The sequence below is a fragment of the Pyxicephalus adspersus genome, chromosome 1, assembly GCF_032062135.1.
Source record: "Pyxicephalus adspersus chromosome 1, UCB_Pads_2.0, whole genome shotgun sequence".
NCBI lineage: Eukaryota > Metazoa > Chordata > Amphibia > Anura > Pyxicephalidae > Pyxicephalus > Pyxicephalus adspersus.
Window position 1 is genome coordinate 173,935,230 of NC_092858.1, and position 23,541 is coordinate 173,958,770.

The 23,541-nt window shown below is 40.5% G+C and overlaps 1 protein-coding gene across 1 annotated transcript in view; it reads right to left on the reverse strand.

Annotated features, from left to right (window-relative positions):
* The window catches only part of GAP43 (growth associated protein 43), a 56,370-nt gene that overhangs the window by 18,546 nt on the left and 14,283 nt on the right, over window positions 1–23,541 (reverse strand). The window contains exon 2 of the mRNA XM_072398414.1: window positions 8,251–8,791. Within this exon, the coding sequence (XP_072254515.1) occupies window positions 8,251–8,791 (541 nt within the window). The remainder of the gene's footprint in view (window positions 1–8,250; window positions 8,792–23,541) is intronic.

Consider the following 23,541-nt stretch of genomic DNA (forward strand, 5'->3'; position numbering starts at 1 on the left):
GCGATGTATTTAGGAACAGCACGGTGCCCGGAATGGAGAAAAATCATTCAATAGGAAATATGCCACAATAAACAAAAAGCCCTCCTGTGTCCTCATTCATTGTGAAAAGAACCTTTCTACCTTTCTACACCACAAAAACTTATAACCGGGAACGTTGTGTATTTCTTAAATTATCATTGCGAAGTAGGGAAGGAAAATTTAGAACTAGTGAAATATTTTCCTTTGAAATTGTTAGCATCAGCTTATGTTAGAAGTTCAAATACAGTGAGCTGGTATATTTGGAGGAGCAGATATGTGAATTTGTTTTTGTTGCATTTTGTTATGGAGGAGATCAGAACATGTCCACAGGGCAAGAAAGAGTTGGTACGTAGTCATTATTCTATGCACCGACCAAGGATATTATTTCTGTTTTTTTCTTTTTCATTTGGTCAAAAATGTGTGCTCTTGTGTTGGCTTGATGGGGCAACCAAAATGGCCAGAAACCGACCTGGTTACTTCATTAGTTGGAATAATGGGATAAGATTACTTGCTCCTTAGACATTATAGCCATCTACTTTTCTAGGAGTGTCTAACTGATGTCTGTGATAGTCCAGCTCCTCTAACCCTCCCTTCACCCCCCTATTTAACTTTTATATAGCTGCTGGGGAAGACCAAGAGGAAATCTACATCACTCAAATAGCCCACAAAAATGCCGTTAGATTCTCTTTATACTGTGATCACACCAATAGATGGTGCTGTGTCATTGTGTAATGTGTGAGAGACAGGAGACATTAGTTTGTTACACACTTAAAGTGAGAATACAGCACCATCTACTGGACACCAAAAATAATGCCCAAAAGATCATTTAAGAGCAATGTAGCCCATCATAACCAAGTCCTCAGGTACAAAATTACTTTACCCTGTAAAAAGGGAGAAAAAAGATTTACGTACTGAACTCATGTAGTTTAATATTTTTTCTCTTTTAAAAAAATTATTCAAAACTGACATTTTTTTTATTCAATTTTTTTTTCTATTTCTATTTCTATTGATTACTGTTTTAAATGTTAGCAGCAGTGGCTGCTTTTTTTTGCCCTAGATTTATACTTAAGTCAGTGTAGCTCTTTGGTACTCTTAGGCAAAAAATAAATACTTCTACCTAATTTCAGGTTGGTTTATTATTGATCGAATATATATATATATATATATATTTCCATCACAGAAAGCTCTTATTTTAAGAGATACCTGTCCCTCAATATCAAAAAATAGGATCTGCAGCATTCTAATAAAAACCATCCCTGTTATAACACTCCAAAGCCCAGGTAGTTTATTAAACCAACAATGTGGCAGCTAAGCATTCTTTAAACGATTGCCTCTATTTAAATATCTCCATGTGGTATATTAGGAGCTAAAATATATTTCTCACACATATTAATGTGTCTTCTCTCACACAGTATACAATTCTTTTGTCTAAGCTCAGAAATTGATGAGGCAGGAAATGTTCTCTTATAAATTCACAGCGACTATTCGCCGCTTGTTGAAAGAATGAGGTGAGGCAGATGCAAAAGCGATGTATTTAGGAACAGCACGGTGCCCGGAATGGAGAAAAATCATTCAATAGGAAATATGCCACAATAAACAAAAAGCCCTCCTGTGTCCTCATTCATTGTGAAAAGAACCTTTCTACCTTTCTACACCACAAAAACTTATAACCGGGAACGTTGTGTATTTCTTAAATTATCATTGCGAAGTAGGGAAGGAAAATTTAGAACTAGTGAAATATTTTCCTTTGAAATTGTTAGCATCAGCTTATGTTAGAAGTTCAAATACAGTGAGCTGGTATATTTACCATTTTTTTTTTTATCTACTGAAACCCTGGAAGACAAATACAGAATGTGAAGGAAGCGTAGGATCGAACCATCTTCTTGGAAAGCTTTTGGGTGGATTTTGCATCACTGGTTTGAGTGGAGTAGAGATGAGCAAGTCAGAAATGCAACAGTTTTGCAACTAGCTGATTTGTACTTGAATGGACACGTTTTCTTGGTGAAATGACATTGGAGTCCAAAGGACTACTTGACAGTTTATTTTGCAAGATGAAGTTCTACCCTGTTTACCCTCCCAAGCACCAGCGTTCCAGTGCTCCATGGCTAAAGGGCACGTTTTGATTTGCATATGGATGAAGCAATCCCGTGTTTCTCTCCACGGCTGGCCCTACTAGTACCGCTCACTGCTGATCCCATTCATTCTCTTTGGGGCTCCCCCTGGGAAAAGCTACATGTAGCGTTTCCCCAGAAGCAGCGGTTCCCTAGTATAAAAAAGCCGTAAACGCTCCACAACCTCACCACCTGTGTGAATCCAGCCTTCGTCACCAATGAGATTGAAACCCAACAGAGATCCTAAATGTATGAGCACAAGCTGAGATTAGCTCCATTTGGATGTCAATATTTGGTAAGAAGATATTCTAAATAGAACTATGACATCCCATGAGTGAGAATTTCTACTTCATACTTCTGTTGGAACCCATTAGGAACCAAGAAGAAGCCAAAAGCCTGCACAAATACACAAAGAAAGCATTTGAAGAGGTCTTGAAATATCTTCATTTGCCACTAAGAGCATCTTGAGAACCAACTCAACATCCATCTAAACCCTAATTTTGCTCAATGAGGTTCTTCAACCTTATGATGGACCAGTAGTGTGGAGGGGGAGGTTCCTAAAGAATTAGGTTGCACATGAGATCATCCCAGGTTTTGGGACTTCTAAAGCTCTGCTATTTCCTAATATGCCATAAACCCATGGCACCATATGATCATACTTGTGGTACATTCCATTCATCCTATTTCAAATTATTATTAATTCAAATCCATTAGCATGAATATGGAGCGTTCCTGCCCTTCCAAATGTTCTCCCTTAGTGTGACTTTGTCTATTAAAACAAAAGAATATTTGTGAGGTGAGGTGCTGATATTGGATGAGACTGGGCTCACAAATCAGTATTTCCACGCAAGTTTACCCATGCCAAACTAAACAAACCATGTCTATATGAAGCTGTCTATGCACACGAGGGCACGGTCATACGGTCATGAGCATTGGGGCTCAGAGGTTAACACTCTGACCTTTGCAGCCCAAGGTCCCAGGTTTTAATCTCGGCCAGGACACTATCTGCATGGGGTTTGTAGGTTCTCCCCGTGTTTGTGTGGGTTTCCTCCGGATACTCCGGTTTCCTCACACATACCAAAAACATGCAGATAGGTTTTTTGGCTTCCGCACAAAATTGACCTTAGGCTGTATTAAAGACATATGACTATGGTAGGGACATTAGATTGTGAGCCCCTTTTAGGAACGATTAGTGATATGACTATGGACTTTGTACAGCACTGCGTAATCTGTTGGCGCTATATAAATACTGTGTAATTATAATAATGTGGGAAAAAATAGAGCCTTCAGAAAGCTGTTATCACAAGGCTGGAATCATACAATTGCCTAAAAACACATAAAGATTTGAGGGGTTAGCTGCATACTTTTTTTTGGCACCCATAAACTGTTGGCAATATACTCTTTTTTCAGTCTTTTCTTTTCTGCCTAACCTATTTTACTGGAATCACCATAATATTATTTACTTGACAGTGGCTTTGGTCTTTCCCAAATTTGATTTGCTGCTCAGGGGTGGAACTAAAACTTCACTTAAAATAAAGATTTCCTGCACAGATTTGGCTTCTTCAACAGTTACATATTGATATGATCTATTCATTGGCTAAACCGAGTTGACGTGCCCTAAGTAGCAGGTCTCGTCTCGCACGCAGAGAATCAGGTCACTTTCCTCCCGCAGCTACTAACTCCAGCCTGGGAAATTAAATGTGCTTCATTTGTGGAGCATGGGGCAGATTTATGGAGGAATTAGTCATTGGAAGACCTCCCGCTACCAGTAATCTGACATGGCCAACTTTAATACAGCTCTTCAGGTTGGCAAAACTACTGTACAAAAACTGGCTAAGCTTTAAAAATGGGGGCTCCAGTAATGTCAATGTTCAATGTAGGAAATTACACACCTTCCTTTCAATATAATAATTACTAGATTACAGATTTGGACATGTACATGTATGGACATCTGTAAAGGATCTCATTTATCCAGGTAATTGTATGGCAAGTAGTTGGTATTCAAGTGGTTCTTGGATTGTAGAGATGTTTTGTAGCATTTAAAGCCACTTCGTCAACCCTACCAACACTGGTGGATATTGTGACATGGCTTAGAAAGCTATAACATTTCTTACAACCCTAACCCTACCCTATTTATACCTAGCAACTATAAAACCGAGAGCTGAGCTTTAGATTTTTTTCTTTTTGGATTGGGAGGTGAACTTAGAGCAGCTCCCAAAATTTAAGGTAGTAGGACATGGCTAACCCAAAGTGGGTGTGTATATAACTCTGCCATACAGAGGCATTCAGTGATTGCTTTACCAGTATTTGCTATTTAAATATGGATAATAAAATAGGGTTTGCACATTCTTCTATTTCTGGGCTTTGAACTTTATATATATATATATATATATACGGGTTTGTAAAGAATGAAGGGAGCACAGTATACTCCAAAATCGGTCTTGGAGACTCCTCTACCTCGTGGGCAGTCCATCCAGCCCCTTTTGGAAAGTGTGGGTAAGAACCAATCAATGGCAGCCCACTCCTGCTGGTCCACAATTCTGCATATGATGCTGCCATTGTTGACCTCTCCTGGCTATCTCTGCTTTCTATGCTTTGTGAGTGACAGACCTGGACTATGAACATGTCAGATGAAACCATAGGAAACTTGTATCTCCAAGGTAATTGTTCCAACTCTGAAACTGGAAGCTCTTGGATCAGCACAACAGGTGGGCAACTAGCAATTTCCGAAGGCAGCTCTTTATACTAAAAGTCAGAAATAACTCTTAACATATAGCCTAAGCCCCAAATCTCAATCAAATCTTAAAGAAACCTAAACTAAAAGAATATGGAAGACATCATTGCTTGACCTCTGCTAAAAGTTTTTGAATTTTAAAATAAAAAAGAAAAGAGTAGAGAAGAGAAGGAAATGGAAAAGAGAGGATAAGAGGAAGAGAAAGAGAAAAGGGGAGAAGAAAGGAGACAAGGGAAGAGAAGGGCAAAGAGAAGGAGGATTAGAAGAAATGAGAAAAAAGAACAAAGTGAAAGGGAAAAAGAAGGAGAAGCATAAAGAAGAAAAAAATGAGGGGAGAGAAGAGAAAAGAAGGGGAGGGAAGAGAAAAGGAAAAAAGAATGAGAAAGAGAAATAAAAGGAGAAGACAAAAAAATGGATGAAAAAAGAGACAATAAAAGGAAGAGGCAATGAAAAGAGGAGAAGAAAGAAGATAAGAGATGAGAATAAACAGAATCAAAATGAGGATGTGAAGACAGGAAAAAGAGAAGAGGATATATGAAATGTAAAAGGAAAGGGAAAGAGAATAGATTAAGAATAGAAGAGAATAAAAGAGTAGAGAATAGAAGAGAGGAGGAGAAGAAAGGAGAAAAGAGAAGGAATGGTAGAGAAGAAAGGAAAAGGCAGAAGGAAGGAGGATGAGAAAAAATGAGAAAAGAGAAGATAAGAGATGAAAGGGAAAGGGAGAAGAATAAAGGAGAAAAGAGAAAGGAAGAGAAAAGAAGGGAAGGGAAAAGAAAATAAGAAGGACGATGAGAAGAAATGAGAAAAGAGAAGAGAAGAAAGGAAAAGAGAAGGTGAAGAAAAAAGGACAAAAGATAAGGAAAGGGAAAAGAAGAGAAAGGAAGAGATAGGAAAGGAAAGGAAAAGGAAAAGAGAAGGAGAAATAAAAAGAAAATGGGACTGAGAATAGAAGGAGAGAAGAGACAGATACAAGAGGAGAAGAAAGAAGAAAAGAGAGGAGAAGAAAGGGGAAGTTAAGGAAAAGAATCAAGGAGAAAAGAGAAGGGAAGAGAAAAGGAAAAAAGAAGGAGAAAGATAAAGAAAAGAGATGATAAGAGGAAGAGCGGGCCAGGTGCATTACTTTTCTGCAATATGAAGCATTTTCAGACTCTTTTCATTACTGTGTGGCTAGTTCATTATCCTGTAGGTGAAGACATTTCTATAAACTATATAAATATATAGCATTTTATACATTTACATGTTTTAAATAAACACAAAATGCTGATATCCTGTTTTGCCTGTTGTAAATGCACCATGGAAAGGCCTTAATTTGAGTATCTCTGCCTCGCTTTATACAATGGAAAAGATGTATATGACACACAAACAAATGTGCATAATCATGCATAAACAACATGCGAGAGAATGTGCAAAAATAAACTGCACATACATGGAAGGGCCTTGAAGAAAAGTAACAAATAAGCAAGTGTGCACATGCTTTTTACAATTAAATTCACTAGGGAAATATTTCTGTTTCAGTTTTTTTTTGGTCTTTTAATGGTTCCTCGATGTAAACCTCAGTTATTTACAATGTCCTTAAGTTGACCACATTTTATTAACTGATTATGGCAGCTGAACGCCAAGCTTTGGCACTGGAGGAATGCCAGCTAGATTCTGATTTAGCAATGACAATCCCGGAGCCAATATACTATTAATTAGAGGCTGAGCCTTGCTGGATGAAGACTGAGTTACTGATAGGTATGTATAAAATGTGTGATGGCACTCACTGTGCAGACCTTCTGCTCCCTAATGAGTGCCAAACCCAGGCTGAGCATTGACAGACTCATATCTCCAATAAATGCCAGCTTGTTCCATCAGAGTGACTGTAATGATTGTAGGGTATTGTCAAGGGCGAGATGGCCCGTTGATGTGTCAATATAGGTCTCATTTCTTATCAGTGTGGACCAGTCTTTTACCAGAATCTAGGAAATTATGGAAATTTTGCTCAGAGTAGCATGTAGGTCCACAATAAAGTTCTGATGGATGAGGACAAATTAATTTCTTAGTGCTAGTTAGTCTAAGCTAGATCCCCCCAAGATAAAGAAGGCATGGAATTTGCTGATTGAAGAGCTATAATTCTGATTCAATGAGCTTAAAAAACTCAACAGAGAGATGAATGCTACAATAAAAAAGATCAAAGATCCTTCTTTACAGCATGCTGGCAGGGGAATGGTTTTACTACCCAGACCAATGTTTCTTAATCCTTATAACATGAGGGAACCCTAACTATTCCACAGCTTACAGTATATTAGTGTGGTTGTCAGAAGGTCTCTTACATTGCTGGCCATTGGGAAGAATGTCATCCTTACAGATAGCCAAAAGGATCATTGGTGTCACTTAAACTGACCAGAGAGCCACAATTTTTTCCTTGCTCAATGAAGCCCTAAAAAACTCTGGAAGAACCCTAGGGTTTCATGAAACCCTGGTTGAGAAACATTGACAAAGACTGTGGCTGGTATCTAAAAAAAAAAAACAACTAAAGGAAATTTTGAAAATTTGTTATTGTTTCTGACAGGTACGTCTACTCTGCTCTCTTCTGCACCAGGATAACATTACTGCATTCTGTGGCCTTCCCATGATCAACCACTACAACTTTAGAAGTTCTACATAATACTTCCAAATATACTAGAATATCTGTGGGAAATGAAGTCCATTGGTGTCCATGCATCTAGAACATCTGTCAGGTTAGGCACCGAATTTGGGTGAGACCTGGCTCTCAAACTGCATTTTATTTCATCCAAAATGTGTTCAGTAGGGTCAAGAAATTGTACAGGTCACTCTAAATATCCAAAAGGTGTTTTGTAGGGTCAAGGCTCTGTGCAGGCCACTCTGATTCCTCCACAGTAAACTATGTCTTTATTGAGCTGGCTTTGTGTGCAGGGACAAAGACATGGTGGAACAGAAAATGGCCTTCACCAAGCAGTGACCACAAAGTTGGAAGTGTCTAAAATGTCTTTGCATGCTGTACTATTAATAGTATCCTTCACTGGAAACACTGAACTAAAAAAATTTGATGGGGGTTCCATCATACTTTCGGCCATGAGTATGTTTGATGATCTACAACTTTTTGGCATGTTAAAGCTCTCCAAGACTGAAGATTGAGGGAGACCTCAGGTGATCCAGCAAACTATAAGTTAGAAAATGTTTTTTAGAATTAGTTCACCCATGATAATCTAACTTTTCCAGTCTTGGAAATCTTCAATAAATCAGGCCTTTTGTATACCCATAATAAACAAAACTATTTTGAACACAATGTTAGAAGAGCGGCTTCCAAGTATCAAGCCATCTAGGTCAACCCTTGGACACCAATGAGACCATAAGACAGTTTCATAGCAAACAAATTCAATTTACCTCCTTTCTTTTCCTCATCTTGACTGCTCTTCTCCTTCTCCTGTTTGGGCTCCTCCGGAGCAGCTTCTGGGCTAGCAGCAGGCACATTGGCTTGTTTGGACTCATCCTTTGCTTGGTTGGAGTCACCTCCCGAGGAGTTTTCACTGGTACCCTTCACGGTATCCTCTGACTCTGCAGGCGCATGCTTCTCTTCTGAAGTTGACTTCTCTGTGTTTTTGGCTTCCTCTTCTGATCCCCCTTCTGGTTTTTTGTCTTCCGAAGAGCTCTCCTTCTTGTCCTCTTCAGACAAAGGTCCATCGCTGGTGGGTTCCTCTGTTTTGGAGGCCTCATTGTCTGTCTTTTCTGCTTCATCCTTGGCGTCGTCTTTGTGGTTTTCCACCGCCTCTCCAGAAGTCTCATCTTTCTTGTCCCCCTTGAGCTTTTTCCGGATTATATGTCCGCGGAAGCTGGCCTGGATTTTGGTAGCGGCTTTATGAGCTTTATCCTCTGGTTTGTTTGCATCTTGTTCAATTTTTTGGTCAGCATCCTCATTCTTCTCCACCTGGACAATGAATAGAAAAGAAATTTTTAGAACATTTTATTTTTCAAAAAACACAACATTTACACAACATCAAAAAATTTGAATTACAATGCTCCAATAACACTCAAAGACAACTTGTCTTTTCAGACCACTTTCAATAACCATTTAATAGGCCTTTTGCTACCAAAGCCCCATGACTTAGAAGGACAATCCCCTTGGACAATCCCTTAAATGTCCCTCTTTTTGAACTCATGTATAGACCTCTATATAAAAAAAAATAAAGTATATTGTACTATTTATTGTTCAAAACCCATGATAGCAGCCTTTTTTTTTTCATCCAACCTCTTCAGTAATGAATTTGTGCTATTGTGCAATTGTACCTGAGGTAAGGGTACAGTCCCTCTTTTCTGGACTGAGCCTCTTCCTTTTTCCTCTTTAATATTCCTCTTTTTAGTCTCATGTATAGACCTCTATATTGAAAATGAAAATTGTACTTTTTAATGTCCAAAACCAAAATCAAAGCAATCTTTTCCGTTCATCCAACCCCTTCAGCAATGAGTCTGTGCTACCAACTGTGTATAATTAAGAGGAACAGTCCCATTATTTGGACTGCCCCCCCCCCCCTTACCCCCCTCTGAAATTTCCCTCTTTTTGGACTCATGTATAAACCCCTACTACTAGAAAAGAGAGGCATACCATGCTTTTCCCTTCATCCGATCTCTTTAGTAATGAATTAGTGCTACCAATTGTGCCTGATTGAGGGGGACAGTTTCTGGACTGAGCCTCTTCACTTTTCCCCCTTGAATATCCCTCGTTTAAGACTCATTTATAGACCTTTATCCAAACAAAAAAAAATGTACCATTTAATGTGCAAAACTCATCATACCACCTTTTCCTTTCATTCAACCTTCTCAGTATCTATTGTATGCTACCAACTGTGCCTAAGGGACAGACCCTCTTTTTTGAGTCTCCCCTTCCCCTCAAATGTCCTTCTTTTTGTTCTCATGTATAGACCTCTACTACTAGATAGAACTAGTTAATGTCCTAAAATTGCCATATCACCCTTTTCCTTTCATCCAACCTCTTTATTAATTAATTTGGGATTTTAAAATTTGCAGGTTTAACCAATCATAAGCCTTTCGTCTAAATGAGGGCATGGCTGGGGTGCGTTCTTACTTTATTGTTTCTGCTAAAAGGTCTCTCTTTTTATTATATCAAATTTGGAATCATTTCCTATGTATGGCTACCAACCAAGCCCTTCAGTGCTATGGTGAAGCAGAACAAAATGGTTTTGTTCCAAATTAACGACAGGTTCTCTTTATAATTTTCACAACATTGGATTTGGTAAAACAAAGAAAAACGGTCACGTTCGAATCAACATGTATGACTGGGGCTCTTTATAAATGGTACGCCTTTGGATTTAGTAAAGCAGGACTAAATGGACTGATTTAATAAAGCTCTTTAAGATTGGACAAGATAGACTATCATAGGTGAACCTGGGTGATCCAGGACTGAAAACATTTGGCAAATAACAACAAAGGATTTGTAAGAAATCCATTCCAGGTTTGTCAAATCACCCAGGTTACCCTAATATAGTCTGTCATCTCCAGTTTTGGAGAGCTTTAATAAATCAGGCCCAAACAGTTACTTCCACCCAACATTAATGACAGGTTCTCTTTATAACTGTACCATTTTCCAAGTACCTGTGATAACAATTTTAACATTGTGTAGAATGGATAATTCATGAGCTCTGAAAAATTCACATCGTCGCGTTCTCAAGTGGTTTGCTGAAAAACGCAGGAGTAATGACATCTTAGTATCGCGCTTACAAATCATTTATATACATATCACACTTCGCTAGCGGCACGCGCAGGTGGCTTAAACCATGAGCACATGGGAATTCCAGACACCTGATACTCTGGGGATTATCTCAGCGAAGCCTTGAAGGGAATTTAACATGATGAGTTTAAACGATACGACAGGAGCAACAAGATGAAATGCAGTGCGGGGTTTGTGATAAAGAAGCTGTTGGCATTAGGCTAGGCCCAAAGATGAGCTCTCTTGGAGAACATAAAAAGCAGAAATGAACACAAATTGATACTTAAAAGTAGATCTGGCCTTATAATATAAATATAAATATATATATATATATATATGCATAGTACATTACTAAGCCTGTCAATCAAATCCTGGCCACACCCAACCCCGTCCACTATTGACAACACTGGCTGTGCTGCTTAACCCCTCCCACTAGGATCTGCAGTATCTCAGGGGAGGAGCAATTGAGAAACAAATGAAGGAGGATTTCCCTGGAGGGAGGTAAAGGAAGTTTTTGTCTACCCCACAGTCTTGTGCATCACATGTTAACTCGCTTTGGAGGTTTTTGTTGTCCTACATAGAAATGTATTTTATTCATATGATTTTTTCATCATAGTCAAATATTTTATTCATATGTCACTAAATGTATCTTTACCATGAATGCAAATACAAATATCTAAATTGGACCTAGAATCAGCCTCTGGAAGGTATTGTTTAGTTCTTATTCTATCCTATTCTATCTATAGTTCTTATATATGTATATATATATATATATATATATATAGATAGATATGACAGAGGAGGAAGCAGCACAAGCAGCCAACCAGTGATAGGAAGAAGGACCAATGTTGTATCTTCTTTCAATGTCCAATCACAGGCTGGGGGTGGGTCCAGGACAACCTGGTCCCAGAGGAATTAGATTGAATGATTCTGGTCATCAGACTGAGGACATCTAGTGGCAGAAGGACCATTTGATTTGAAAATATAGATATAGCAGCAGCAAAAATGAGAGTCTTCAATTTTTCTAAAGGGGTATTTCTGGATTGTTATTTTTTGGCTGGAGTTCTGCTTTAAATGTGAACAGCTAAAGATACAGTATATAATGGTTGTTTTACCTGCCAAAAAATGTATAATTTATCCCGGTCACTCCTGAAATTTACACATGGCAGAACGGTGACCCGAAGTGAGGTTAAGCAACACAACCTGGTCATCTCCCCACCCCCAATATGTGATTGGACAGAGAAGGAGAAGCAGAAGACAGATGAGCTAATCCGTCTGCTCTCTACTTCTGGTCCATGTTATTACTACTTAATTTTGCCATCAGAGGAGAGCAGAGGGGGTATTTATGTACATAACTTTTGAAATGCTGGGACTTTTAAAAATAATGGAGGGAGTTCCAGAAGATTTGCCTACAATCGGGCCCCGAATTTCCTGACTGCGGCCACTTTCACTGAATTGTTTTTTAATTCTTCATTACATCTCAAAGTGGGCATGTGACCAGGTGACAACACATGAGCACCATTAGAAGACTGGGACATAGTGTTGTCACCCTATAACAGGAAGGGCCTCAAGAATAATGCAGGTTTTATTTTAATTAACTAATTATAGGAATGTGCTGTACTTATTAAAAATGCATCAGGCGCATTTGGCTAACATCTTTTTTTTTTCATAGTGGAAAAATCAGTTCCTTTTTTTTTCACAACTGCCTTGGGTTTCAAATCGCCTATGTGAGTGAATCGCATTATCAAAATCATAGGGGCCCGGGCTGTCACTTCCACATACATTATTGAGTCTGGAATATTTTATTGCTAATAATGAGCAAAGAGATCCAAATTTGGCTGGCAGCGGCACCGTGAGAGTGGAGCAAGACAGCGCAGAGGCCCGGCCCGTTCAATAAAAAGAAAAAACGACTAAATTAATTCTTTTTTATGTCAGGGAGATGGAGGGGAGGCATTGTGCGCCAGCCAAACATCATGCAGATAACTAGGACAATTCAATGCGAATGCAGAACCCCCCGCCGAGCCCTACAATGCGGACTTATAGACTGCGGCCGCGCAGAACGCCATGGCTGACAAGCTGTTAGATGTTGTCTTGGAGATCAGATGTCAGTTCAGCTAAATGTACAAAAAACTTAAAAAAATCAACACAATGTAATACAATATGTATAATATATAATAATATACAATGGTATACAAAGTAAACCCCCTTTTTTTGACAACACTAAAACCAATGTTCTTGTTCAATCACCGGAACAGGAACAAAGGGACAAGTGTTGCAATAATTCTCTACTTTTGGAAAAAAAAAAACTCATTTTACTTCCTGTTACAATTAATGGAATAAAGGAAAAAAAAAACTTTGCTTTCCTCTCATTTCCTGTTAGGTCTTTGGGATAGGAAGGGATGAAAAAATTGCCCAATGGGACCCAGATGGCAAGAAAACTCTTCCTTCTCCTCCTACTTCCCTTAGCATAGGTTAGGAGGATCTCTGCCTTGGCATCGTTATTCTCTGGCCCAATCTTCTGAAAATTAATATTCTTATCCATCACCATGGAAGTGGCAGAACACACATTTTCCTTACAAAACCAAAGGGTTAGCGTCATTTCAAGCAAAGGTCCTTCTGCCAGCCACAAACCCAACCCTGGGTTCCATTGAGTCACTACGATCCTCGGCCTAGATGGGACATTTACTTGACCCAGGTGGGACCTCTACTTCTGCCCAATTCTAGATTAGGCCCACACATAGGCAAAACACATGGTTATTTAACTTTATCCTTTCTGCCTCCTGCTCTCTGGCTCTCCAATGGTCAATGTGGGCATTACAGAGTAAAAGGGGCATTTCTAAATAGAGCGGGCAAGTCATGGAGGGTTTTTTGAGTAAAATTGGCCATGTTTTACCAGAAAGGGGGTTGTCTGGTTAAAGATGGGCATGTGTGACCAAAGAAAGGCATACCTGAGAGGGTTTGGCTGGATTGAAATGGGCCTTGTCTGACCACCTGGGGATGTGTTTGCCCATGGAAGGGTATAAATGGTCAGAGAGATGAGTGTCTGTCCAGGGAGGGCAGTGCCCAACTATTTCTCCTAGAAAAAAACGTGTCTTATTAGACAGCCCCGTACCATCCAAAAGGTTTACTATGGGTCAAGTTACCCCATTGCCCAAGCTTAAAACTAACTCACACTGCTGCCCAAACTAAGCCCTAATACTAATTTTAGTGCCAGCATCCCTCAATTGATACCAGACTTTATGTCAACCAAGAATTTATGTCAATGGCATATAGTCCTACACCAGAGGCTCCCAGTTTTGTGATCCCAGTGCCAGAAGAAACAGCTTCAATTTTTTTAGGATTCTCCAATGTTGCCCAGTCTACATAGACAGAAGATGACTTTTGACTTTCACTGTATGGTAAAAAATGGGCTCCTTTTGGACACCTGTCCATCACACCTACCTATATGGTCAATAGTATGTGAACTTCTTCAAATGATTAGGAGTCTCCAATGAAGGGTAATGTAATGTTACAACATACAAAGATATTTTTGAAATTGTCCACTTCCAACCTTCTGGTCTCAGTTGGGTGAAGGCCCTTTTCCATCATGACTGGGCCCCTGTGTACAAAGCCAATTCCATAAGGGCAGTGAAGAAGGGAAGAATTTGAGTGACTCCAATCCCAGCCTCACTGAACAACTTTGGGAAAAATTGGAATGCCAATTGTTAACCAGATCTTGTCGTACAATAGCAATACCTGAACTCAAATTGGCCTAAACTCCCCCAGACACGTTTTTGCCAAAAGCATCCTGAGAAGGGTAAAGAATGAAGAAACAATTCAAGTGATGGAGTAATTTCATATTATTCTTTTGGTTCTAGAATAGGATATCCGAGTTAATTCATGTGATGGCCAGATGTCCGTAGACTGTTGACAATTTTGTAAATAGGACCCTAAAGCTAAATGAATCTTCAGGTTGCAGGAGTTAAAGGCTCCCTTCATGAAAAATAAAAAAACTCCATCATTTGCAGGTGAAGCTTTCTAAATTGATAATAGCATCCCAGGGGTCTTATGATTCCTACTGGTTGAGGCTGAGCATGGTACATTGCTGCCATGTGCTAATTGCAATCAAGGGCGAAAGAGGGCCTGCTATAAATGGAGGAGTGTAGAACATTCTTGTTCTTGGAGGAAACTCATGTAGACCCAAAACCACCAAAAAGTTGGGTACTTTTGATGGTCATTAAACCCAGGTCCCCAACACTACACCCAACATTGTGCCATTGTTCTCCATGTGGCACAATTTACTAAATTGTCCCTAGGAATCGTCACCATCAACCATTTTGGTTATTTTAAATCGTCCAAGGGCCCACACTACATCTACTGAAGACCACTCCTTACTTATCCACCATCTTTTTCTTCTGAAAGTTATCAGACAGTAAAGCTAAGTGGTGAACACTTAGCTTTACTATATGAGATGTTTGAGGAAAACAAGATGGTGGAGAAGCAAAGTGTAATCCTGAGTAGATGTAGCATGGGGCCCTTGGATGATTATTAGCATTCATGCTGTCCTATGACACACTTCTTGCTTCAGACTTCTGCTCGGCCTGAACTCTCTACTGAAAGACTAATTCCCTTCTACAGGTCACTTTGATACAGAATAAGAATATCTGCATCAGTTCAGTTTTTATACGTTATTTTATAACTATATTTATGTATTTTGGGGGAATCTTGCTGCAAAATTTTGCCAAATTTTTGCCAATCTTAGTCTTGCAATATTTTCTGCTTTCCAAAAGTCCATTTAGCCCTCCCATTCCTTATTGATGGCTTTGAAGACATCCAGTGTCTATGCTTTGGAGCTGAAGACAGGGTAAATGGCTGAGTAGATGGGCAAAAGACAACCTGCAGGGCTTACATCACTCAGTTTATAAGGGTCCTAGGTAATGTCAGCCCACCGTAGGGCATCGGGAACATTTTTGGCAGATCAAGACCTATCTGTACCTCCAGATTTATAATAAGGATAATATTGCACAGCTGTACTGTTGGTGTGTGGGGCTTGTTTCGTTTTTTTGCAAACCCACCCTGAAAAAAAAGCCATGCAGCCATCACTGGGGGAGCATGTAGACAGAAAGGGGCTGCAAAGAAGACCGACCCAATCACGTACCAAAACATCCAATCATGTATTGAGAACACCCAATTAGGTACCAAGAACACCCAATCGTGTGGCTGAAAATGTCTACTTTACCATAAGTGGAAGTAAGAGGACCCCATACAATACAGGGGTCACCCCTCTTCATTAGTGACCCCAGAATCCATGCATGGAGTCACAGATGAGGTATCTACAATACATCTTTTAGGTCTTTATCGTCTCATACTTTGCAGCAGATCCAAGAAATGTTAATTCTAATTCCTGGCTCAGCACACAGGGTGACACTGAACCATCTTGTATCCAATATTCAAACTAATATTTCCTGTAACATGGGGTGTGTAATGACAGGTTCTCTTTCTTGATATCATCCTGCCCTTACACTTTCCTCGGTACTTTAGTTTTTGCCTATGTGGACTGGCAGACATCTATTTCCCAGTAAAAAGCTTCTGGTGGGGTAAAAAATAGTTAAATTGGTAAATCTTTGTAGCAAGTAACTGCCCCTAACAATTAAATAACCCACCCACCACATTTATACCATTTATTTGTCACTTAACCAATCCCAACATTTTAAAGTGTAAGTGTGCTTAGCTCCATCTGCTCCCCCCTCTGAGCAGTGACTCTGCAGCTTCGTTATCCGTTGTTCTTTTCACTCATTATTTTATGCAACTTTGCCGCCCCGTCCCCCCCACTTCTCAGCAGTGACCAACCAACTTCAACTCCAGTCCCATAAATTACTCAGCAGCTCAGCTCTCCCCTCTCAGCAGTAACTCAGCAGCTTAGTTATCCATTGTTCTTTTCACCCAATAATTACTTTATGCAACTTTGCCACGCCATCCCACTCCCTTTCAAGCAGTGACCAACTTCAACACTCCTCCTAGAAATTACTCAGCAGCTCAGCTCTCCCCTCTCAGCAGTAACTCAGCAGCTCATTTTCCCCTGCTTCCCCCTCCCAGCAGTGACCTAACAGCTCAGCTTACCCTCCTCCCAACAGTGACTCTGCAGCTTAGATATCCATTGTCCTTTTAACCCATTATTTAATTTATTCAGCTTTGTCCCCTCCACCCCCATCTACTGTAGATATCTATACGCACATACAAGATTGGACAAAGCTGATCAGACCCAGGTAGGTCAAACAAACTCCATGCAAGTAGAATCCTTGGACCTGATCGAACTGCACTGTGTGAAAGTCTCTCTTTGTGTCCTCAATACCCCCAAGTATTAAGCCATTAGGTTGGCCTCCTGGGAGGGGAAACTTTGTTTTTGGGAGGAAGAGGTATTTAATCATTACAAGGCCAGTCAAGTACCTTCCATAACCACCAGGAGCCATTTAAAACAAATTGCAGCTTTAAATTCACCAAAATGCCCAAATTTTACACAATTTCCAAAGTTTTACCAAAATTTCAGTGGCATGAAAATTCTCAGCTTTGCTCATTCCTGGAGCAAAGTAACAGTGGTACCGTTTCACCTCCCATGTGACAGTGCTGGGTGCCTAATTGGCCAATTACTAAGCACCAGCTTGGTCACATGATTCCCATATCAGAGAGTACCGGGAATGCTGCTGGTACAGTGGGGGATAGGGAGGTAAAACTAAGCTGGTGGGGATGGCGCCTCCTGTTGGAGTATTTTTGCAGCTCCATGATCCTCTGAGATTCATCCATTTTAAACATTTTAGAGACATTTGCATGTCACAGGAACATCTGGAAGTACAATATCCGTTTTCATCAATGCGCAATGTGTGGGCTTGTTGTGCCTGTGAATGGAAAACTTCTCCGTCATTTATTGCCAGCGAATTCCTCCGGGCCGGAGAACACTGAGCCATTCACATTTGTTCCTGCTTCCACAAGAGCTTACAATCTAACACCAAGCACTGGGGACGGCATCCCACTAACCTGACATTATATGCCAGGGGTGACTTTGGGGCACCTTGGGGTGGGGGGCACCTGGGGGTGGGGACCCCCACCCAAGCACAGACAGAACATACAGATGTCCTGCACATGGGGTCCCTGGAGGGAACTGAATCCGGAACCCCAGAGCCATCAAAGCATTCCAGCATTTCAAAAGAGCTCAATGTCCAAGTTTTCTTTTTTGGGTGGGGGGATTGTTTATTGCACAGTGATTTCTTTCATGTGTCCTGGTGATACAACAGGTTCTAACCCTAATAAAGCAATAATAACATGTTAATAGTTGTAGCCTGCTTCTTCTTAATAGAGATTCTTCTAACTGGCTTTTGTGGTGACAACATTAACCTAGCAGGTCTGCTGTACGGCGGATAGGCTGGTAAGAATCACGCTGACAGGTGGGGAGAGCAGAGTGATGACACATCATTGGCCCTAGTTTATTAAAGTTCTCCAAGACTGGAGGGGATACACTTTCCGCAGTGAACCTGGGTGATCCAGCAAACCTGGATTGGATTTCTTAAAAGTCATTTGCTATTTGTTGTTTCCAGGGTTGCTGGATCACCCAGGTTCACTGCTGAAAGTGTATCTTCCCCAGTCTTGGAGAGCTTTTTTAAATTAGGCCCATTGTGCTGCTGCTGTCACTGTCCAATCAGGCTGGAGTGAAGAAATGTGTAATAATGATAATAATAATAATTTGTAGCCCCCCCTTCCTTTAAGCCATACCAGATCCCCTGAAACCTGTCTGGCCAATAAAAGAAGGGCCAGGAGTGTGCTTTCCCTCCTTGTATGGACATAACATGCCCCCTGGAACCCAGCTGACCAATAAGTGAAGGGGGCGCAGAGTGTGTGTTGCCCCTCTGTTTAGCCATGCCAGGCCCCCCAGGAACTTGGCTGGCCAAACAAGTAGGGGGCACAGAATATGTGTTTCCCTTACTTTTGGCAATACCATGCCCCTAGAACCTGGCTGGGCAAAGAAGAAGGGGGCAAACAGTCTATAGCCCAGTGGCCAAGCTCTATTGCTTAGTTCTAGCAGATAAAAATCTGGTTACAAAAAATGCCCCTCCCCTCCCCCATCTCTTGCACACTACAAATCAATACAAATATTATTACCTATACAACTACAAATACCTAGCACAGTGAGCTGCTAGCCTATAGAAAAAAAAAGATAGTCCAGCCAATCAGGGAAGGACGTCATTGTATCCAGGCAGATCTACTGTGAACCTGGGAACTTTGCAAATGCAACCTCTAAAAATCTACTTCTATTCAGAGTTCTCACAGCTGCTATCTAGATATGCGAAAGAGTTATGACAAAGGTGAAGGAGCAACAAAGACCATATAGCAACCTCTATGAATAGGATTGTGCTCTGACGTGTAAAGCATCATCAATCTAGCACAGCGGATTGGTGAACGATAAATCAGGAACAACCAATCCATAGGAGTGCACAGTAGGGTATCACTGGCTCACTCTTCCCCCTTCACTCTTCACTGAACAGAATGGCGCTCTTTACGATGTGCAGCACTCGTTCATTCATTTGTCACTGGAAACCATCACAAAAGATTGTTTCCAGAGACAATCCAGACGTCTATATAAAGCTTTACACAAAGCAAAGGCAATAGAGAGCGCCTCCCAGTGGCCAATTTACAAATCTCTACATATAAAATACATAATAAAATACAAAATAGCAAGCACAAAAATATCACATCAACAATAACTCAGGATTTGCACTTCAAAAAGGTAGTACAATTATCAAATTAATAAATAGGACAGGAGATGACATTGGCAAGACATCGGCCAACGGACTAATTCCATAGATACAATAATTCTATAATCAATAATGTATGGAGAAAAACATAAATGTATACAATAGACAAAAGGTGGATGATATTTCTAGATATAGTAAATGTCATACTGACAGCATGTACACCCCAATATAAACAAAAATTCTGTTCGGTTTAGATTTACTTTATTCCTTTTTCATATGTATTGCTTTTAATTAAATACTTCCTGGCGCTCCTACCAGCAAGGTGGTGCACCTTACCTAATAATATGCAGCAGCAAGCACACAATCATATATCTTCAATTTGTTTAAAAAGTGTTGGCTCAAGCAATCTCTGCTGGTGGTTTGTATTATTTCTGCCTGAACAGTAGAGGGCAGTAAAGTGGCTGCAATGTTAGTTTCTTGCCTATAGGAAAATGTCACATGATCCCATGGGTGTGGTCACACTTGTAGTCCCAGCTGTCTGCAGCACAATGGGGTGGCTACAAACGAAGACATTGTGAATGGAGCATGAATTGTAGCCACAAACATGAAGGATATGTAGATTTTTGCAAAGGATAGAAGGGATTTATGATGACTTACTAAACATGTATTAGGAGGAAGGAATGTATCATTGAGAGCTACAAAAAGTATTTTTTTCACCTAATTGCAAAGATTTCACACCAAAGATTCCAGAGAGGGGGTCAGGGCGGCCTGTGCAAGCATGTCCAAAGTGAAAAAAAAAGTATGGAATATTGTCAGGGAAACACACTTTTAAAGTGCCTGTCAAAAATTTAAGCTGCAAAGCCCCCTAGTCTTGTTACCAAAATTGCTGGGGAAAGGGGAGGGGGTCTGGGTGGGTCAGCGGCTCTTAAATTTTTAATTTGATTCACTAGATTGTACAATAGATGAGCCATGCCGAGATTTCAAGTTTCCATGTTAAACATTTATGAGCTATTACCATATTGTACCCCAGGATATAGCAGTTCAGGCCTTTTTTTTTCATTGTGATGGCTTTTCAATGTATTATTAAATGTCTGATTTATTGATAATTGGCCTGGATATATAATATGCAAAAAGATGATCCAGTATTATTATTTTCTTGTATTTATATGGTGCCAACATAATACATAGCGCAGTACACATTCCTCTAGAGGGGCTCACAATCCAAGGCCACTAACTGGCCAATTAAACTTCTAGGATGTTTTTGGGATGTAGGAGGAAACCCATTCAAATGTGGGGAGAACATGGCACACCCAATGAAGGCAGTGACCTAACCTGAATTCAAACCTAGGACCCTGGAGATGCCATGGAGTACTACCCACCAAAGCATTGTGCTGCCCTTAGCTTAAAAAAAATAATAAATAAAGAATTTTGTGTTTGTGATTTAGGAGGAGTGCAGCGCAACTGTATTATTATTATTATTATTATTATTATTAATAAACAGGATTTATATAGCGCCAACATATTACGCAGCGCTGTACATTAAATAGGGATGACAGTCAGATACCCATGTTTGTTGGTTGATGAAATGATAATCCTAACTAACGCGTTTCGAGGGAACAGCACCTATTCATCAAGAAATTTCTTTGTAAAACTGCAGCACAGCCCAATCCAGCAACAAACGGTTTCATGATAATATATCATCTATGATAGCCAGATGCATTATATATCCATGTGTTGATGAAGGAGGGCTGTTAACCCGAAACGCGTTGTCATTTTTTTTTTTTTTTTAGCCAATAACCTCTACTCTACAGTTTGTTCCCAGCTGGCCCCAATCTTTGCTCTTTAATTTCGATCTTCTATAGCTGTTTGCTGGAGTTCACCTTTTGTCAATATGTGTGTTCTTCCCAGTTTCCTTTTCCCACACTGGCAAACCATCACAACAGAAATGGCCGAATATCACCACTTACTTTATTGCTCCCCAGTAAGTGCAGAACATTTAAAAGTACTTTAATCAGCCGAAGAGTCCGATGCCGGCACAGCTGTACATCTCATGCAGCTGCCACTGGCAGATAAAGTGAGGAAATCAATGACTTTATTGTCCTCGCTCACCTGGGACCGGACAGGGAGAGGAGCCGAATCACAGCTGCGGACAGTTGGGGTAATTTGCTGGACATTCTCCTGGGGCAGCTTTCCAGCTCCTTGGACAAAGGCGAAACCACTTGCAGATTTGTTTTCAGCCCAGGAAGTTGAAATAATGTTTTTTTTTTCTGTTCTAAATTAGATTATGGGGTCATGAATCTGCTTTTGGATAGAGCCGTGCTTTTTCTTGCCTGACAGATTCAGGAAGAAGAAACTGGTGGCTTTTCAGGCTCATGCACACCTCAGGAAGTACAGACCCTGGTTTCATATGCTGCAAACAAAGCCACTGTGATAGACTTGTGACCAAAATTACTCGGGGGAAGAGGTTTGTAGTTGTAGGTAGGAGTACAGAACATGCAACTTAAAAAGCTGAGCTCAGTGTTCTCCCCAGCCCCTTTTAGCTAGGCGCACCGCCCAGCACTTTTCATTAACCACCCGGCTGTTTTTGGATTAATATTATTACACAATATTTATATAGCGCCATCATATTACACAGTGCTGTACAAAGTCGATAGTCATGTCACTAACTCCCTCAAAGGAGTTCACAATCTAATGTCCCTACAGTAGTCAATAATGTAGTCTAAGGGCAATTTTTGAGGGGAAGCCAATTAACCTTAGTGCATATTTTTGGAATGTGGGAGGAAACCCACGCAGACACCGGGAGAACCTGCAAACTCCATACAGATAGTTTCCTGGCCCAGATTCAAACCTGAGACCTAGCGCTGCAAAGGTAAGAGTGCTAACCACTGAGACACCCTGCTGAAGAATTGGATCACACTACAGGGGCTCCCACCCACCTACAGCTTCTTCCTACCCAGCTTAAAAAAATTTCTGGGGGGAAAGCTGGAGCTATATATTTACATATCTGACACCAGATCAGCATGATAGCAGAAGGGGGCCCCAGCACCCATCCCACCCATATCAGGTAAAATAGGCCCCTGCATTTCTGCAATTCTGCACCATTGCATATCAGACTACCAGATAAGAGCATCAGAAGTGCTATAGTCCGACCTGGACCAAAGGATGTAAGAGTGAGGAGGGGAGTTCAGAGATCACCCATTGGCTTATGTGTTCAGATATATTCAAAAAGTAGCAGGCTATCTCCAGACTACCTAGGGACAAATAAAAGGTATGTATCTCAAGCTTCAGAGGGTAGCATTAGAGGTGGAGGTAGCCAGTAACTTGGGGCCCCTCTGCCAAACTGACCCCTGTTTGCTGATCAGGGTCCAAGCTTCTGTTGGCTAAGCAGGGTCCAGGGCCCTTGTGCAGTGACACACTTTGTACCTCCCTATGCTGTCCCCTGAGTAGCATACACATAACTTTTATTTGATTGTGAGTTCAGGTACACTTAAAACTTAAAGCATGATGGATTTTTTTTTTTTTTTTTATCAAAAAGAAGCTGAGCTTTATATTAAATAATCAGGAAACCCCATGGAGGCATAAAGCATGCTGATATAGTTGAGAGGTTCATAAAATGCATAGAAGTCATCCCATTAGCAAGCCATGGCATTGAAAGCCCAGCGGGAGAACGAATCCACAATCAATGACTCTCTGCTCACTGTAAAATCCGGCTGTCACAGCAGGCGTTCATGGTGACAGAAATTCTGACGCATTTAAGTGTGCTTAGTCATACAAACATTATAACTGCAATGTAAGCCTGGTGTGAAACGCGTCAGCTCGTGTCACCTCTAAACCTGCCAAGAGTGGCTGTATGGGATCGCTGTATGGTTTGGGGCAAAAACAATCCACATTCTGGTTTGAGCACATGGAATACTAGGATGAGGGGTCCAACATGTGACTTTAAGACTATAAAAACCTGAGAGACCCCAATCCTAAATTATATTCAAAATATTGACTATTGGTGTAAGAGCTGTGATCCCGAGGAGTTTCATGTAACTGTCTCCAGTTTCTGAATGTCTCTTGAAGCTTTCCTAGTCTCCAGTAACTCGAAAGCAGTTTCTGGATATCTCTAGTTGTGCTCTGAAAGTCTCTAACCATCTTTAGTTGCACCCCCACTCTCTGACCATATTCTGTATCATATCTGCAGTTTCTGACCATCTTTCTTTTTCCATGCCCTTGGACTTTGACCAT